Here is a 17,703-nt window from a genome sequence, read left to right on the forward strand (position 1 = left end):
TCTGTCACTGTATCCTAACTGTAAGTTTACAACCCACTGACACTATGAAATGGCTAGGAAACTTTTATTGCCACAGAGATCAATAGAGAGATGTTGCTAGAATTCTAGAACTATATTTAAAAAGGAAAGTCAGAGAGTTTTCTCTCTGCACTTAGGATCACATCTAAAATCATTTTTTTTAAAAAGGTAACTTCCCTATATTTTTCAGGGGTATCTTAGTTTGCTTCAGACATCGAATATGATATGTAAGATATTACCAATAGTATGCAAAGTTATGTGTACAAATATTATGACTGCATTAAAATGGTTATTAACATTTGTATTGATATTAAAATTAATTCTATTCAACATAGTTATTAATATTCATTTTCAATGCAGCAATTATTTGACTATTATCTATTTGGGGGCCTTATAAGTGATAAAGTATTTCTGCACAAATTGCAATTGTTAAAGACGGCTCTGTATGTTCCTCCTAAGGAATCATTCTTCTCATAGGTCTCATAAGGGAATTCTTCTTGAGGGCAGTGGCTACTGTGGTACTGGAGGATATTTTATTAATTCACTCACTGTGCCAGCATTCACTAAGTGTTGACTATGAACTTACATGTTAGAGGTAAGTTATTAAACTAAAATAAAGAAATAAGAAAGACATGAAATCTGCCCTCAATGAGTTTATAGTCTAATAAAGTCAGTGGTATGCTTGGAATGGCTTCAGCCATTGTTATAAATAGTAGTAATGAAATGTTACCAGAAATAAACAAAGGAATCATATGAGACAAAGGGAGAGACAGACAGAAAGACAGAGACAGAGAGAGAGGAAGAGAGGGAGGGAGGGAGGGGGAGAGAGGGAGGGAGATGGAGATAGAGAGAGAGGGAGGGAGGGAGGGAGGGACAGGGAGAGGGAGAGAGTCGGAGAGAAGTGGGTTACTGAACAGTAGCCCAGCAGGCAGAGAAAACATGACATAAAGACATGATATCATAAATGAGCATGAAATGCTTTCAGGACTATATATAGTTTATGACAGCCTAATAATTACAGAGGAAGCTGGAAAAATGACAGAGTCCAAATAATAAAAGGCCTTGAGGCCATTTGTAGGAGTGTGAACTTCATTGGGGTATGGCAACCATTTCATAAGCCATTAACCCTGTCCCTATGGATATGAATAGATTTAGACAACGAGCTAATATTTTTCATGGTTTTAGCTTTCCCTACCCAAAGAACATTATGTGATCAGCCTGTTCTCAAACTATTTAGTCTTCCAACAGATTCAAGAATAAAGTGCACAAATGCTACTCCATACTTGCCCCTTAAGTCCCATGGAATGAACAGAACATCCCTCTGGCATACAGAATTTACTCTGATCACATCTGATGCTACACTTAGACTGTAAGCACCACAAACATAACTTCCAGGAGTACCATTTTAAACAACTTCTTGTAGAATAGATTGAAAGTCCACTGTCTGAGGGTATTCTAAGAAAGTTGTGAAAGATAAGGTGTATCTAATCTGAGCCTCTCTACACAGACTAATACAGCATCATTTATAATTGGAACCAAGGTTGACACTGCAGTTAGCTGAAGAGGACTTGAACCTTAAAAAAGCTCTGTCAGATGCAGAAGATGACTTGTTAGAATTTACCCTGAGAAATTGCAGCTGTAGCCCTAGAAATTGCCCACAATACTGAATTAGACTCAAAACAAAACAAAACACTGCAGAAAGCTCACCTAGGAACTGAGGCCATGAATTCACAGGTGCTAAAGCCCTTCTGCCCAACACGTAGGTAATCAGTGTGGCTTCTTAGAAAGAATTGCTATCCTCTTACTTCCTTCTCTCTGCATTTTTTTAAAATGGGAAAATTAGCAGTTTAGCCTAACCATCATGAGACTTTTTCACTGGATGTTAGAGAATTATGGAAAGATTATATTGGTTTCTAGTTCTATTATGATAATAGTTATATTTTATTGAAAAAAATTCTAAGGGATTTGAAATGAAAGTTAGTTTTAAAGAATGAAGAAAATATTTCTAGAAATTGTATACCTTCCTGGCTGATATAAAGATGGTTTACTTAGTTTAAGCTTATAGGTCAAGATGTGAGAGTCCAGACTCTAAATTTTTCTAGTTTGACATAATATTTACAATGCTGACTATATTCCATATGGCAGAATATTTCCCTGGAAGAAGAAAATCTAGAGGATCTAGATACCTTACTTGCAAAGGAGAAATTCATTTCACTAATTAGACTCTGTTTTCTAATTTCAGCCTCATCCTCTAGATGGACTCTCCTCTTTCTACTACTGAAGACCACCATGGTTTCAGTCTCATGTCATGTCCATAAAGCTGTGTTGTTCACATCTTCATTCCTGTTATGGCCAAAATCAATATTCACTGTGATACCTACTACTTTACTTTGAGGACTATATATAGTTTAGGATAGCCTCATAATTACAGAGAAACCTGGAAAATGGTTTGCCTTGAATTATGATTTCTGTTTCCATCATACTGAACTTGGCCTTTAAAGGTCTCAAAACCCAAAGTATTTTGTTGTTGTTGTTGTGTGTTTGCTTTTGTTTTTCTGAGACAGAGTTCACTCTGTTGCCCAGGCTACAGTGCAGTAGAGTGATCATAGCTCACCTAGTACTCCTGGGCTCAACAGATCATCCCACCTTAGCCTCCCAAGTAACTGGGACCATAGTCACTAACCACCATGTCTGGCTGATTTTTGTACTGTTTGTAGAGATGAGGGCTTGCCATATTGCCCAGGCTGGTCTTGAACTCCTAGCCTCAAGTGATCTTCCTGTCTCAGCCTCTCAAAGTGCTGCAACTACAGGTGGAGCCACAGCACCTGGCCCAAAGGTCTTTTCTGAGAGTTACTTTAGCATCTGACATCAGTCCCCACCTTAAACTTTGAACATCATTTGTACTATACTCTATTTTATTGGATCATCCTTTCTTCTGTCTTTCACTAGCTTCTTTCTTTCTACCTTTCGTTGTGTCTCTGTGAGAGAAACGCATATATTCCTAAAGTTTAGGTCTGTTGTCTTTTTTTCCTAGCACAAATTCTCGTTGGTGAAACATTTCCATGGTTTTATTGAGTCTCTCAACATGTTTTGTGGCCAGTTCCCATCTGCCTTTCCTGAGCACCAACAAATACTTTTAAATGTTGGGTATTTCCTCCTGAAAGTCAGAATAAATCTGTCTCAGACTGAACTTACTTATTCTCCCAGAAATCTACATTCCTTATCTGTGTGACTTAATTATGTAATGGCACTATAAATTGTTCAACAGAATTGATCAAGCTCAGCATCTTGATGTCATTCTAACTCCTCCATGTTTTTATACTCCTACCACCACCTATTCATTCATTTGCAAATTTTTGCTTATTTTCAAGCCTCCCTCAGAGGGAGAATTCAAGCCCTTCTTACCTGGAATATTAAAATGACCTCCTAATGTGACTTTCCCTACAGAGTTCTCTGGATACATATTCCTAAGGCAACATTCTTATTCTTTTGTGTCCTCTGTACCCCTGTAGGGCAAATTACAAACTTCTATGCAATTAATGTAAGCCATCAAAGATTTATGTAGGGGTAACCTAGTCTGAATTGTGTTTTGCATAGGTAATTCCAATAAGCAACACAGAGGGAGTATAGTGGGGCTAGAGTAAAGAAGAAAGATGTTAGGAAATAGAAAAAGTGGTCAGGTATTCCAGGTGGGCAAGGAAATTTATATGAAATAGAAGGGTTTGTACTGATTTTGCTAGCCTCAAGCACTATTAGTATGTCCGTTGCTCACTATATGCTAACATCCAGAACAAGGTCCTAGAGAGATCAGAGAATGAGTAAATTCTACAGGCATACATTAATTACAGACATGCAAAACAAAAAATGTAATTCAAAGTATGTTTTGAGTTGAACAAGGCAGTATTATAAAGATTTTAAGTACAAAGTTTGATGTCAGATTTGATTTGGAGCTACTGTTCTATTACTTACTAGCTGTGTGGCTGGAGAAATACCTTGACTTCCCTCAGCTTCACTTTTTTTTCTCCACTTATATATTAGGTCAATAATAGAACTTCCTTCATCAAATTGATGTGAGGATTAAAGGGGGTGGTGATGCATCAAATATGTTTAGTAGTTAGCCTACAATTTAAATGTTCAATAAATTTTACTATTATCATGTTATTTTAAAATATATATAAGGCCGGGTGCAGTGGCTCAGGCCTATAATCCCAGCACTTTGGGAGGCTGAGGCAGGAGTTGGGAGTTCGAGACCAGGCTGAAAAACATGGAGAAACTCCGTCTCTACTAACAATACAAAAAATTAGCAAGGCATGGTGGCGCATGCCTGTAATCTCAGCTACTTGGGAGGCTGAGGCAGGAGAATCGCTTGAACCTGGGAGGCGGAGGTTGCAGTGAGCCGAGATCGCACCATTGTGCTCTAGCCTGGGCAACAAGAGTAAAATTCCGTCTCAAAAAATATATATATACAACTAATATATACGTATATATAATATATATACATATATACTATATATACATATATATTACATATATACACATACCTGCTACATATATATATATACACACACACATCTATATCTCTACATATATCTATGTAAGTAACAATTATCCATCTATCTATTCGTTACACATGAAACATAGCAACGTTTAGCACTTGGTGTGGAATAAAGTCAATGCATAATAATTGTTGTTTCTTTGACTCAGCTGAAATTAAGTCTGCAAGATCTCTGGGATACTACATATTCTGTTCTGACTTGTCCCTCAACGAAATACTTTATTGTGGAATGAAATGATCTTAGAATAGTCTCTATCTGCCCCTTTATTTATACTGCCCCTTCGTTGATACTTTTTTGTATTATATTGGTGTCTTTATACTCAACAAGATCATAAGTCATCCTGAGATGGAGTTGCTATTTTATCATGTTACCCTGACACCATTAAATGAAATTTAAAACGTATTGTTCTTTAGTGCTTTGGAATCTCCTATGCTTGGGAAAGGTCTCCACAAACACTCTACTAAGGATTAAGGACAATTAATTAGGTAAATGTGCTTGAGCATTAAAGGTCAGAAGATGTATACAGTCCCTGATCCTGGTTACTTTACAACTTGAATGAATAACTGACTTTCTGAATTTCTAAAAGCAAAACAAAAGAGCACTATGATAAAATAGACCCTGTGCCCAGCCAGGAAAAAGGAACCATTTTGTTGCAGGTCATCTGTCACATAAAGACACAGTTATTCATGATTTTCATACATAATGAAAATACCTGTTTGGTTGTACTTTAATAAATACTTGCAAATTTATAATTTATATAAAAGAAGTAAGAGTGCGAGGGTAGTCTACAACAGATTTCAACTTTCATTCACTCTTCATAATTTCCTTTTAAAGTATAAAATTAGGCTGGGTATCTTGGCTCATGCCTATAATCCCAGCGTTTTGGAAGATTGAGGCAAGAGGATCACTTGAAACCACGAGTTCAAAACCAGCCCGGGCAACATAGCTAGATACCATTTATACGAAATTTTAAAGTAAATCATAAAATTATGTATTTTTGATTTTTAAATTGTTTCCTTTGAACTTAATCCAATAATCCATACTGTATTTTGCCAAAGGATTACACACTCACGGTTACTGTATCTATTATGACCAAAGCATACTTTTAAAGAAACACTTAAACATTATTTTATTGTGAGTTGTGATTTCCTTAATAAAAGACTCATTCATGTATGGAAGATAAAGTTACAAACATTAATTTATTTTGTAATAACATCTAATAATTTAACAACTGGTAAATTCACCCATGTCAATCTGACTCATTCAGAGTAATATTCACATGATTTAATAAAGTTATTACAGGCTAAGCGTCAGAGACTAATGAAATAAAGCTTTGCATATACTGTGGAGTTTGTGATTATTCAAATCATTTTATTAGGTATTAAACACTACTAGTAAAATGTGGCTTTAAACTTTAAGGTCAATTTTACCTTAGGAGAAAAAGTTATGAAAAATCCAGAGAAGTAATTTTTGAGTTTTATATGGAAATGAAAGGTTAAATTAAAGGGCTTAAATACAAAGCCTACAAAAGTCATATAATCTCTCAAAGAGTTAAGTAGGTTATTTTAATCAACTGCTTCAAGGAAAACTAATGGAATATTCTGGATCTAAATCACTAAATGCCCTGAAAGGCAGTATGTTCAAATTTAGATAAGAACTATCAATTTACCAAGAATTGCATATAAAGGTATTTTTGAAGTTAGAGACAGCATAAGGAGATTTTATTCCTGATTCATTATATGTTTGACTGGCTGGCATGAATTATTTCTAAAAATCCCAACTGTGGAGAAACTGCTATGAGCTTTGGATTTCTGAAGGATGTTTGCGAAGTGTGAGAGTGACAAAGTTTTGTATGGTGTATTCTTGCTTGTCACTGAAGAGAAATCACTACAGTAGCTGAGGAAATTATCCTCATGACAAACATAAGCATCAGGAATAAAATCTTTTGTCAAAAATAAACTCATTGATAATCAGTAAGAATCATCCCTAGAAAATCACTCCAGCTTTGTGCTTATGTTTTTAATTTTAACCTTAAAAACCAGTTCACTAACACGACTTCTCCACCTCATTAATTTTTACTACACCCTTGTGAGGGTCAGGTTTATTAATGCTAAACCAAGTGTTAACACTAACTAAGCTGAACCATGTTTATATATAAATATTTATTTAGGGAGAATTTAAATGAAGTTCCTCATGGGTAGACATTTAAGCCCATGAGGCAGTTTAGGGGTAGATGAACAACTGCAGAGCAGCTGTTCAAATCTGTTTGTTGTCCAAATCAAAATTAGAAAAAAAAAAATAATCAGTGAATAAAGTGAATGGCTTCATGATTAAATTCTAGTTCCGGTTAAAGAAATTTTTGGCTTTATGTCAAGCTAATTAAACTTGCTATTGAATTGATGTAGGGATGTTGTAGGGGTTGCAATAAAAAGCCTCAAATGAAAAATTTCTATGAAAATTTGTCAAGAGGAGATTTGCTTCTTTGAGGAAGTGTTGGGTGTGCAGGGGAAATAGATGCTGTTAGATTCCTTTACATGTTTTTCTTTCTTTCTTTTGCTTTGACCACCAGGTAAATATTTGTTTCACTTTATGGTCTGTACTATCTTGACCTGTTATAAGGTATATTTTTTCCTAGGACTATATTTACTTAATTACACATGTATCTTGAGCATATATCTTATACAGCAAATAAAAAAAAATCACTTTTGAAAAGAGGTAAACATTAAATATGTTAATAAAATAACATTATTATACAAGCATACATTTGCTATTTTATATTTGTAAATATATTGGGTGACAAATGAATAGAAATGAAACTTTAAAAACAGTTTAATTTGCTTTATACTTGCTTAATTTTTCCAAATGCTAGATATAATTTTATTTTTGCTGCATCACCAGGTATTAACAGAAGGTGTCAACACTCACTTCCTTATCATCTTTTTCTGTAAAAGCTAGGACCTATGATGATGTCAGCTTTTGACAATAGCTGCAGTTATCTTTGTCCTGTCTCAAATTCATTTAGAAAATGTAGCTTTCTAGGTCCTCACTGTACATTATTCAATAAATAAATTATGAGGAAAAGGTTTTATTAAAATAAAAAATATGTTAGTAAGAAAGAGTGATTACACGTCAAAATTACTATAAATCCAAAATTCCAGATCTGGAAAGAAACTCAATGTCTCCTAAACTCTTAAACTTCTGTAAGGAAAATTAAATAAGTGGTTTTAAAGTAAATCTGAACAATGAGAAGAAATGCAGAACACTATGATTGCGTGCTTATTTTCATTACTAATATTAACTTTTGTTACATAGGTGTTAATAAATTCTCAAATGATGACTAAGGAAGCAAGGAGGTAAGATTTTTAAAAAGATTCCAATTTAATCAAAGTTTAGGAGAAGAACTTCTAAAATCAAATTGGCTAAGTCAAAAAAGAAATCCAATACACATTTATACTGGAATAGGAAAATACTGAATACTATTAGGGTTAAATTAGAGTATCATCTGAAAAATGAATTTACATTTTACAACATGAACAAATCACATGTTGGTTATGAGGATAAAATGAGTTAATGTATTTAAAACAGAGCATCGTCTGCCACAAAAGCATTCAGTAAATATAAGCTATCAATGTGAGCTTGAGACTTTCAAAACCTATTTTTAAAAAATATTTTTTACTATTTGGTTTAGCAATAATGTTACCCTACCTACCACCAGAACTTATATGGTGCTATCTAATACGCACCTGCAGCACCTAGATTTTAGTCTCTATGACATTATAGTCATTGAAAAGCAGGTGAATCTACGCCTGACAAGGGGTAGGGAGCAGGAAGACAAGCTGTTATTAGTGGAAAGGCAGAATATTTTAAAATATATTTCTGGTTAATAGGAGTACTCCTAGCATTAAGGGAGTGTCAGTATACTAATTATGCATACATATATATACACATACATATATATGTTGAATCTGCAAAATACCATGTGACTTTAATGATACTAAAAATCAAAGTTTTCTCTGAAAATACGTAATTTTCATGCAAAAGAAAGATAACTTCAATGATATATATTTACATTTTATTATATTTTTTATCTTATCATAAATATTATGTATAATAATTGTTAGTATATGGATAATTTGATATTAGTATATAGATAATTCTTCAATTAAGTATATACCTATTCGAAAATACAAATTAGTACCTTTTTATGAATATAATTAGGAGACCCCCACTCTATGTTTATTAAACACTGTTCAACAAGTTTTAGAATCACATAATTTCAAGCAAAGTTGTCATATTTTAGAAGGCAAAAAGTAAAAGGTGAAGATTTAGAAAGTATCATTGATATAACAATAATAACGGTTAATCACCAAAGTGAACTAGTCAGTTAAACAGATCTCGAATTTGAAAGAGGCAATCAAAACTCATTTGGTTGGTAACTCAAAAATAGACTTTGAATTGGGTAATACAGTCCTCCTTTATGTTTGACTTTAGAAGATCCTGATAGCACTAGCCCAGCATAAAAAAATCTGAAAAGGCATTTTACAACATATGATAAAATTAATGTGTAAAAGGTAAAAATAAGTATTCAATAAAACTATTATAAACTGAGTAACATGCGCAAATATACCTCAAGAATAGGTACAAGGTGGAATTATAACTATAAGTACTGTATTAGTGAAAAGTTTTGCAATCATTTTGATGATTTATAAATTTAGTCTGATTGTAAAACATTTAATAAATTTAAGTCTCATATTCAATATTTTAAAAATGTTTAACAAAATTGGATTAAATATGCTTTAATATTTGTCTCAGTCGATTAAATATATTAATTTTGAAATATTAGTTGTATAATGAATATTTATATATTTAGGTAAATAAAGCCTGGTGGATATAAAATATTTCAGCTTTAAAATGTGACAAAAGTAATAAGCATTCCTCCACAAAAATCCCTTCAGACATTAAATACTCCAACAACAGTGAGTATATTCTATTAAATATATTGACCTACAAGCCTCGTCTTCAGAAAATCACAATATAAAGGAAAGTTGCCAACCAAATTTTTTGTTTGTTTTGTTTTGAGAAGGAGTCTCGCTTTGTCGCCCAGGCTGGAGTGCAGTGGTGTGATCTCTGCTCACTGCAAGCTCCGCCTCCCGGGTTCAAGCGATCTCCTGCCTCAGTCTCCCTAGTAGCTGGGACTACAGGCATGTGCCACCAGATCCAGCTAATTTTTTGTATTTTTAGTAGAGATGGGTTTCACCGTGTTCGCCAGGATGGTCTCGAACTCCTGAACTCGTGATCCGCCCACCTCGGCTGCCCAAAATGCTGGGATTAAGGGGGGTGAGTCACCGCGCCTGGTCTGCGGACCAAGTTTTCAAGTTTCACATTGCCTTTGTGTTCTTTCGCTTCGTTTCAGAAACCCCTTTTCTTTTTTCTCCCCAACTTCCTACCTCATTTTCTCTCCCTAATCTCTGAACGATTCTGAGTCCCCGAATCCTATAGTACCCAAACTCCCATCCGGGTATACTAGTAGGTTAATCAAATCTTTATCTTTTCTCCCTACTGCCCATATTTGCATTTATTTTCAAAGATAAATTGGAAAAATAGATGGAGCTACATCTATGGGACTTAATTGTTTCAATATCATAGGAGCAAGCATAATGGCATCTAGGTGGAGAAATAATTTTGAGGCAGAATTGGTCTTGCCTGTGTAACTGTCTGCTTTAACCAGGTACCTTGTGGGTTTTTATGCATATGTAGCCAATGACCTGAGTTTGGTGGAAAGTGGAGAGGGGCAGAGTCATAAGGTGCTACCACTGAATACCTATGTAAGCCCATAATGCTTAAGTTAAAAACAAGCAGATATTGCTCTAAATCAAGTTGAAGACAGCTTCATGCTAAATAGGTAAGATACTTAAGACAAATAGTACTTCCCATGCCTGGTTATTGAATTGTAAACGCTGCTGCCAAAGTCCTCACTTCAGGTGAGTGTATTTGACAACTGTGTTTGGTCTTTCCAGAAAACCTAGAACAGTCATATGGATATGTAAAATAAATAGCTTTCTGCTCTAAACGCATGCAGAAAAAAGTTGGCATACTTTGCTTCCACAAAGGGAAAAACAATTGACATATAGGCTACAGCTAACTGGTATACCTTGTATCAGATACTGTAGACCAAACTGTAAGGTATAAGCCAGTAATATTTGCATAGCATATTTTCTGGATATGCTGCATCTATCTTGAAAAGACTATTGAATAAAGGAGCTATTATGAGGGTTATTTATTTAGTTTATTAGGTTACTTGGTTAATCGTGCATAATGTAAACTATTAGGTTCTGTGAGACACCACATAATATTTTCCAAAATAAAAAGAATCTATTTAGGCTGCTATCTTGGTGTCTTTGGCCTATGTAAATGTACCTACCTGAATTCCTTAGGCAAATCTACTTTAAAATATGATATTTATATTTTTCTAGGACCTATCTTGGTACTCTTCAAACTGTATTTATTATCAATTCCTTATTCTTTCCTTTTCTATTTCACACTTCTTTAATAGGGTGTCTGAACTCGGGGTTAATTAGAAATGATACCTGGGAAAGATTATATAGAGAAATATCAATTATTACATTCTTCCAGGTGTAATTTTAATTTAAAAATCATTTCATGATCTCTTATGTAGCCACTACAATTACACTTTAATTATTAATATAAAGATTCCTGGTCTTTCTCAGTATTTTCTAGAGATTCTCTCCTCAAGAACTTAATTTCGAGTAGGATTACTTATTAAGGAATAATAATAAAATGTTTTATCTATTAGCCTATTTTTAATTTATTGTAAGCTCTCATTATAAGTAAAATAATTTCAAGAGTTTTTAAGAATAAATATATTTAGTTAATTATATATACACACTTTTTTTTTTTTTTGAGACGGAGTCTCGCTCTGTCGCCAAGGCTGGGGTGTGGTGGCGCAATCTCAGCTCACTACAACCTCCACCTCCCAGGTTCAAGCAATTCTCTTGCCTCAGCCTCCCAAGTAGCTGCATCTGTGGGCACATGCTGCCTCACCTGGCTAATTTTCATTTAATCAGGTATATTATCTACTTTAGAAATGTTTATATTTGTGTGTGTGTGTGTTTCTATGTCTGTATAGCCACACACGGTATCTTTTTTGCAATACAAAAACTGGGACATCTAGGTGATATAGTCAAAATCTAAAATATTAGCATTTCAGAGGTATTTTTTGTTACCTGGCTATAAGCAGAAGTTTTAGAATATGTTATCTTATATTCTTAGAAATCTATAGCAAATGGTGACTACAGTAGTTAGTAGAATTATAGATATTTTAAAAAGGAGATGGAGAGAATCAGATTTCAAAAGATACTTGGATTATCAATTTTTTTCTCACAGAAAGCTTATTTTGAACTCAAAGACTTGAAAATAATACATAATAAGTGGTGTGTTTCAAAATAGATTGTTATAAATTCTAAAACTTTATCTACTTTCATGAAAAGTACTTTAACCTGTCAGGCTAGTATATCAAATTTATTTTGAAGACAGCAAATCTTTTAGAAAATTTCAAAATATCCCAAGAAGAAATGAATTGTTTGCATAATTCTAATTCTTCTCATGGTTTTACCACATTTAAAAATTTAAGATCTTAGGCTTTTCTTTACCGAACTAAATTTTAAAAATCCATACTGTATATACACACTATATACATCTATATAGAAAAATCATATATTTTACTTACAGGCAAACTGAAGTGTAGCTTCTCTACTAAGAATACTCCCCAAAGTGTTGGTTGCTAGACACTGATAATGACCAGAATCCTTTGCTTCACTTGGATTGCTTATAATGAAGGTGCCATCTATCAAACTGTAGCGATAATCACTTTCCAGATCTATTTCTGTTCCATTTCGAAGCCATCTTAGGAAAAATCAGAAGACAAATATGTATAATCCTCCCTGAGAGTGTCAGAATATCATTGATGGAAAGTTTTTAAGGCTTAAGAAAAATGATTAACAGTGAATTCCTACCTGTAACTGGGAATTGGATTGCCACGAACTTCACAATTCAATGCTACCTTCTTTTCATCAGAATCAGTTGGAAAAATAATATCATCTGGTTCTTGCACAAAAACTGGCCCATAGTCCACACTTTCTGTAAAGACAAAACAGACACATTTTAAACTTCCTTAAACTAGCAAGATACTTTGTGTTTTTTTTCTGTTCCATCTTACTTACATTCTAAATTCTTGCCCTTTTCTTGTAATCAACAGGTAAATTCCCAAAAGAAGGAATAGCTAGAAAACTGCATTGTTTTATTAAATTGTAAAGAACCAAATATAATTTTTAATCAACTGAAAATGCTGTTAAAGGTGTAATACATAAAAAACAAACATCTCAGACATTTATATTATAAATATACCTTTTTCATTTTTCAAAATCAGACTAAAGGATAATAATATTAAGCATAAACACTATCTTAAAAAACCTGAAAGTTTGTAAAATTCTTAGAATGTTAAAAATAATACACATGCAAAAGTAATATATTAATATTGTGTCACTACTTAGGAGCTACAGGTGTGAAAATGTTAGTCCTCTTGCATTTTTGTATATTCTTTATTAATTCACTGAAGCACTACATTTAGTGCTAACAATTCTGGGGTGTAAAAAAATGATGTAACATGAATAAAGGTATTTTCATGGAATAAATAAGACACACTTTCAAAAAAAGACAACGTAATTAAAATGGCAAAACTTTATACAACTAGGCAATAAGATCAGAAGACAAAAGGCATAAAAGCAAGTGGAGGCCAGTGGGAAGAGCACATAAATTTATTGCCTACTATATACCAGACACTTGATTCTATTTTAGTTAGCTAATACTCAGAGAAATTCTGTGTGTGATAAAAGTAATTTGAAGCTAATGAAAATTTCATGAAGAAAGTGAAACTAAAAATGGACTTCAAATGTCAACTTGGACTTGAGTTTTAGACTAAGTCAGCTGGAGAAATGATGAGCAAATGTACAGAGGATAATACAAGTTATGTCAGCCCACAGTTATGTAAGCATTCAGAGGATCATGTGTCTATCTAAGATCTATAGCATCGTGAATTGTGAATTTGTGAAAAAGTAAAGCTTTTTTTGCTTAATTTTCATTGATCATGAATTTGATCACATAATAGCCCTAGATCGGGTTTCTCAGTCTCTGTACACTGATGTTTTGGGACAGATCTTTCTGTTGAGGCGGGGCTGTCCTGTGCATTGTGGAATGGTTAGCAGCATCCCTAGCCTCTACCCACTAGATTCCAGTAGCATCTCTCTCCAATGTGTAATCATAAAAAATGTATCCAGACATTGTTATATGTGCTCTAGGATCAAAATGACCCTTGTTAAAAACTACTGCTATAGATAAAGAGAAATTATGTCAGTAAAGACGTATTTCCAGTATACGTATTAAACAGAAGTTTATATCTTCTGCAGATAATCACAAGAAAATATTAAGAAAAAAAGTATAAAAATAAATGTTCCAGGAAATTTGAGCTAAAAAAAATTTCTGGGAAAAGATGTACACCTCATATTTAGAAGAACAAATTCGGAGTAAAATGATTTGCTTTCTTTAAATATATTTCTTTGAATATTTTACCTTGGTGAAGTAAAACAAAAGTTTTCATAGTATTCTAAACCAAATAAAAATTGAGCACTCACTATGAGCATGTACTGACAAGTATTTTCTTTGAATCCTAGATAACCTAGATGCAGGTTGTTTGTTTTTGAGAGAATCTCACTCCCATTCTGTCTAGAGTGCAGTGGCACGATCTTGGCTCACTGCAACCTCTGCCTCCTGGGTTCAAGCAATCATCCTGCCACAGCCACCTGAGTAGCTGCAATTACAGCCACCATGCCTAGCTAATTTCTGTATTTTTAGTAGAGATGGTTTTTGCCACGTTGGCCAGGCTGGTCTCGCACTCCTAACCTCAAGTAATCTGCCCGCCTAGGCCTCCCAAAGTGCTGGGATTGCAGGAGTGAACCACCTCGACTGGCCTAGCTGAAGTTTTTTTAAGCTACAGCAAAATATTACACCAAAATAACCAAAATATGTTTCACTGTACCAAATTATATTGCTGTCAATTAAAACTTTTATTCAATAAGGAAAAGAAAAATAAATAATTTAATAAATAACTAGAGAAAATTATTGTCAAAATTTTGTATTTGTTGTTGCATTATGAGTTTATAAAAAATTGGAAAAATTTCATAAATTTTTATAAATCACTTTCATAAATCAAATTTTAAGAATTAACATGCACAATTACATTGTGAAAAAAAACCCTTTCTGATCTTTACACATTAAAACTATGACTTAAACATTAAAAATACCTATGTTGCATAAAATTCACATATAATAAGTGTTATATTTTTATATAATAAACAATTCTTGAGCTTTAGAGTTGGACACATGTAGGTTCAAATTCTACTATGTTTTAGCTATGAACCAAACATCTTTGATTATCTGCTACTCATGTATTATTTGTAGAAAATAATGCCTGCTTTACAGTATTAGTATGAATACCAGTTGTCATTAACATTTGCAAATACCTTGTATATTGCAAGCACTGAATAAATTGTGATTAATAACTAATATTTACTTGTAGCATAATTACTATATGCCAGACATTATGCTGAATACTTTTCATGCATAATATCATGAAACACTCACAATCACCATTGGCAATAATTAGTCCTTTTATCTTAGAGATGACAAAACAGACAGAAAACAATTAGCTAAATCTACAAAGGAAATACCCGGGCGTGGTGGCTTACACCTGTACTTTCACCACTTTGGGAGGCTGAGGTGGGTGCATCATCTGAGGTCAGTAGTTTGAGACCAGCCTGGCCAACACGGTGAAACCCTATCTCTACTAAACATACAAAATTAGCTGGGCGTGGTGGGGGTGGTGGGGCGTGGTGGGGTGTGGTGGTGCATGCCTGTAATTCCAGCTACTTCAGAGGCTGAGGCAGGAGAATCACCTGAACAATGCAGGTGGAAGTTGCAGCGAGCTGAGATCACTCCACTGCACTCCCGTCTGGGCAACAAGAGTGAAACTCCATAAAAATATATATATATATATATGTATATGTATGTGTATATATGTGTGTGTGTATATATATGTGTGTATATATATATATATACACACATATGTATATACATATATATAAATGTCAAACCTGGAATATAAATCTAAGGCTGTTGAATTTTTGAAACTGATTACTACTACCATGACTATTATTTCTTATTTTTCATTCTTCTCATTCTCTTTCTCCTTCATTCTCCTCCTCCTCTTTTGCTGATGCTGCTTCTGCTGCTTCTTTTCCTCCTCCTCCCCATTTTCTCACTCTTATCATTATATTTATGTGCTAACATTTATAAAGCATGATTTTATATATATATATATTCTCTAATTATCTGAGCTCAGTATCATAGTTATTTCTAATTGCAAGGTGAGAACTCTAAGGTGCTTAGAGGAGACTCCTGCAAAGTTAGCTGTATAAGACAGTTGACTTTAAGCTTCTCTGGTTCCACATTTTATGTTCTGAAAATTGTGAAAACAGGACAAGAGAAATAAAATATGGTCTGGCTGGGGAAAACTAGAGAAGCAAGATTTGGTAAATTATAGGCTAAATAATAAGGGACTAATGTGAACATATATTTTATTATTACCGCCCATACTTTGTAAGACATCTCTTCGCTGTTCATTGTTAGTTCCCAAAGCACCTTAGCCCTATTCAGTGACTCCATCATTTTGCTGCTGTTAAGCCAGTGCGTCAACACAAATGACAGTAAATAGAAATGCGAAAAAAAAGTATTTCAAATGCCAAGTTAAACAGTGTCTCCCTTCGCTTCCTTCTTTCATCTTAGAAGTAAAATTCATGTTAAGGGGGGAAAAAAAAAACATGTCTACGTACAGCTTCCCAGTCCCCAGCAAAGATAATCATTGATGTTTCTATTGTAAAGAGATTATAGATATACTGAGATACATTTTTTATTCATTCTGCTGTAGCAGTGAATTTTATCTTCTGGTCGTAATGATCCATTGTTTAAATCTGTATACTTACATTCTGCACTCTTTTGCTTGATGGAATCTATAACTTGTTGGAGATAACACTTCAAATGCTGTATAATAGCAAATCATCACAAAGATCTTGCTAGCCAATTAAACTCTTTAACCAAGTAGAAGCTTTCGACACATTTGTGTAATGGGCAGATGTCATCACACACAATGTCTCATAAGAGCAATGGTTTTGTGTGTTTTTTTTTTTTCTCTATCAGATCTCTTATTAACAAACTGCTAGATATCTGTAGTTGGCTGAACCTACAATGTCTGTGGTTACTGTCTGTGAAATGCCAGGGTCATACTCAAAAGGGCTTTTTTTCTTAGAAAAGAATTGTCTCAATTTGGAAATAATCTGTTTATTCTCTGCTACAAAGAATGATGAACTTCTCAAGTATACTTCTTAAATTTTCTCAATTTTGTTTGATAAGCATATTTTACAAAATTTCTTATTCATAGTTCTTATTATGAGACTAGATACTTATGTGTCTTCCCATGGTTTTTCCATTTCTAACTTCCTTATTTTTTACCAAAAGGAAGCTCTTGTATGCTGTATTCCTTTTTGCATAGTTAAGAATGTATCTATTTTGTCTTTATCATTAAGACACAACTTGGCAGGTATCAAATTACATGTTCACTACTAATTTCACTATGATTTTGTGTGTATTTTTCCACCCTCTGGTAACATTGGACATTACCATGGTGAAGTAGTCTGACTCTGGCCTAACTGTCATCATTTTTAAGTGACCGGATTTTATGCATGGACACCCACAGGACTCTACCCACCCGTGAATATCAATAATTTTGGGGGATACGTCTTGGTGTTAGCCATCTTGTATGATTTTTTTTTTTCTGTGGTTCAGTTGGCCTTTTTAACTTTCAGTCTTATGACTTTTTCAGGAAAATTTATTTCTCATTTGCTCTATTCCCCTCATACCAGTTAGGCATACCTTGTTTTTCTTTAAAAAGAAAAAAAAGTTCTCTCCATTAACTGTGTAATGGTTTCATATCTTCTTTTTT

At 33.8% G+C, this 17,703-nt stretch overlaps 1 protein-coding gene across 2 annotated transcripts in view; it reads right to left on the reverse strand.

Moving 5' to 3' along the window:
* CNTN5 (contactin 5) overlaps positions 1–17,703 on the reverse strand; it is a 1,343,728-nt gene that overhangs the window by 492,714 nt on the left and 833,311 nt on the right. For both annotated transcript variants that reach the window (XM_003253028.3, XM_003253029.3), the window contains 2 exons: positions 12,608–12,731; positions 12,322–12,497 (listed from right to left, as the gene is read on the reverse strand). In XM_003253028.3, the coding sequence (XP_003253076.1) occupies positions 12,322–12,497; positions 12,608–12,731 (300 nt within the window). The remainder of the gene's footprint in view (positions 1–12,321; positions 12,498–12,607; positions 12,732–17,703) is intronic.

The sequence above is a fragment of the Nomascus leucogenys genome, chromosome 15 (assembly GCF_006542625.1).
Source record: "Nomascus leucogenys isolate Asia chromosome 15, Asia_NLE_v1, whole genome shotgun sequence".
Lineage (NCBI taxonomy): Eukaryota > Metazoa > Chordata > Mammalia > Primates > Hylobatidae > Nomascus > Nomascus leucogenys.